This window comes from Trachymyrmex cornetzi, unplaced genomic scaffold (genome assembly GCF_001594075.2).
Source record: "Trachymyrmex cornetzi isolate Tcor2-1 unplaced genomic scaffold, Tcor1.1 scaffold165, whole genome shotgun sequence".
NCBI lineage: Eukaryota > Metazoa > Arthropoda > Insecta > Hymenoptera > Formicidae > Trachymyrmex > Trachymyrmex cornetzi.
The window spans coordinates 15,009-17,141 of NW_017296256.1; the positions used below are offsets into that span (position 1 = coordinate 15,009).

At 44.9% G+C, this 2,133-nt stretch overlaps 1 protein-coding gene across 4 annotated transcripts in view; it reads left to right on the top strand.

The window, feature by feature from the left end:
• Positions 1 to 903: 903 nt before the first annotated feature.
• Cdk12 (Cyclin-dependent kinase 12) overlaps positions 904 to 2,133 on the top strand; it is a 12,620-nt gene continuing 11,390 nt past the window's right edge. For 3 of the 4 annotated variants that reach the window (XR_001939975.1, XM_018504255.1, XM_018504257.1), the window contains exon 1: positions 1,431 to 1,924. Coding sequence is in view for 2 of the 4 variants with exons in the window: in XM_018504255.1 (XP_018359757.1) it covers positions 1,804 to 1,924 (121 nt within the window). In the remaining 2 variants the exon portion in view is untranslated. The other variant, XM_018504256.1, reaches the window with a different exon arrangement.

Genomic DNA, 2,133 nt, shown 5'->3' on the forward strand with positions numbered 1-2,133 from the left:
CACACATGAAATGCATAACAGAGCATAACAGAACATAAGGCCGCTAAACCAATGAGCATCTTATGTAAATCAATATGGCGACATTATGCTAGATGCTCATTGGTTTAGCGGCTTTATGTTATGCTTATGCTCTGTTATGCATTTCATGTGCGATAGCCTTTATTGTAGAAGGCCTATTAGACGGGGAGTACTCTTATAGCGTTTTCGGCCCGATCGGGTTTGCACCAACCTGGGTTGGATTAATCTTTCCTATTGGTTGATGTCACACGCTCTACCAATAGGAGAGCGCAAAACGCCATTATCCAACCCAGGTTGGTGCAAACCAGGTCGGGCCGAAAACGCTAATACATAACGCATAATGCATAAGAAAATCATCCAATCAAAATTCTCCTTTTCCGTGAAATGGGAGGAAAGATTTTGATTGGTTGATTTGCTTATGCACTATGTGTTATACGTTATGCAAAAGTCTGTATTGCGGCCCTTAGGACATCGAGTGATGATTTTTTATTGGTTCCGCCATATTCAGGGAACGAAAGCGAATAAGACACGAGTAAAACAGTTTGTTTTCGCTATCTCATAATCATGTTCCCCTTAATGGCGGACGCGCACGCGCGCGAGACGGGTGTTCTAATTCTTATTAGAGAAGCGCAAATGCATTCAGTGCATTCTATTAACTTTGGAGCAAGCACTTGATCTAGTTTAGTTTGCCGCCATTATGCACAATAGAATACTTTATATTCTAAGGGTGGATTCAGACCTAGGCAGAAAAGTATAAAGTAAAAAAAAGGCAGCCAATCAGAACTCGCGCTAGTAGTCGCTTGTTTCGGCTTTCTGAACTGCCCCTGTATTCTCTAATTTGTTGTTCAATCGTTATGTACCGTTACGTGTCTGGAGATGGGGATCCAAACTCTAATGGGGGTCCGATGTCCGATGTCGGGTCTCTTTTATTTACGGGACTCTAATCGCAGGTAATGTGAAATTTTTCTAGATTTCTAGCATCTCTTCCCAGATATCTTCTGGCGTTCTTTCTGGCGCCACTACGCGGCGACACCGACTGTCGCGAAGACGTTACGTCACGCAGAAACGACGTGCTAATGGTTAATGGCTTCCACGGCATTCGGTCGAGCTAGGCCTTTATGAGCGAGCCAGAATCCAATCCAAAGAAAACACATGAGACATGATGCGATCGGCCGATAGAACTATAAAAATATGATCGCCTGAACTCTGTACGATCACGACAGAGATTCATTTCTGGCCGGGGACATCGGTCGTCCGCGAATTACGTGCTGGAACTTGTTTGCGCGAAGAGGAAAACGACGTAACCATTACGAATTCTCATCGACCTTTCGTCATTGGTTTCGGCCCTGATGCGAACAACATCGAGGCTCCCCGCGACGTTGCAGGACATACATCGCACGTAAGTACGATTGTGATCCCCGTTGTCGTGTCGTTTCCCCGATTTTCCTCCGTGATCGTCGGAAACTTTCGCTCGGAAAAAGAAACTGGGCGAGTCCGTGCCATGTAGGAGCAATGGCGGCCGTACCAGTTCGTGATACTCGTGGTTCCGCGTACCTCACTCTCTCCACTACGCTCATTGTTAATTCGTGTCCGACTAAGAATCCGAGCGAGTGCGACGCGGCTTATTAGCATAACGCGATCGTTCCGCTCGCAAGGTAAACGCGTCGTTCTTACGATTTCGTTATATACGTGCGCACCGTTAATGTGTGCGTGCGTGCGTGCGTGCCCGCCTGCCTGCTGCATGAATGCGTGTGCACATATATGTGTGGTTGTGATCGCGCGTGAATGTCATACATATCCATGACGATCGGCTCCGAGACCTGCCAAGAGTGCCGAAACACTGTCGAGGCACGTTCAAGCAATAGCGTTATTTCCGTTATTTCCGATCATTTCCATCGATGTCAGGGTAAGCCAGGAAGGAGAGCCTCACGCTTATTCCTGTTGATATTTTCCCTACTACTCAGCGATGGCTGATGACAATACATCGCAATGTGAAATTATCTTTATATGCTCAAAGAGAGTACAACATATTACACATATAAATTTTTTTATGAAAAAATAAAAATGAATTTGTATTTATGTATATATATATATATATATATACGTTTATTATAT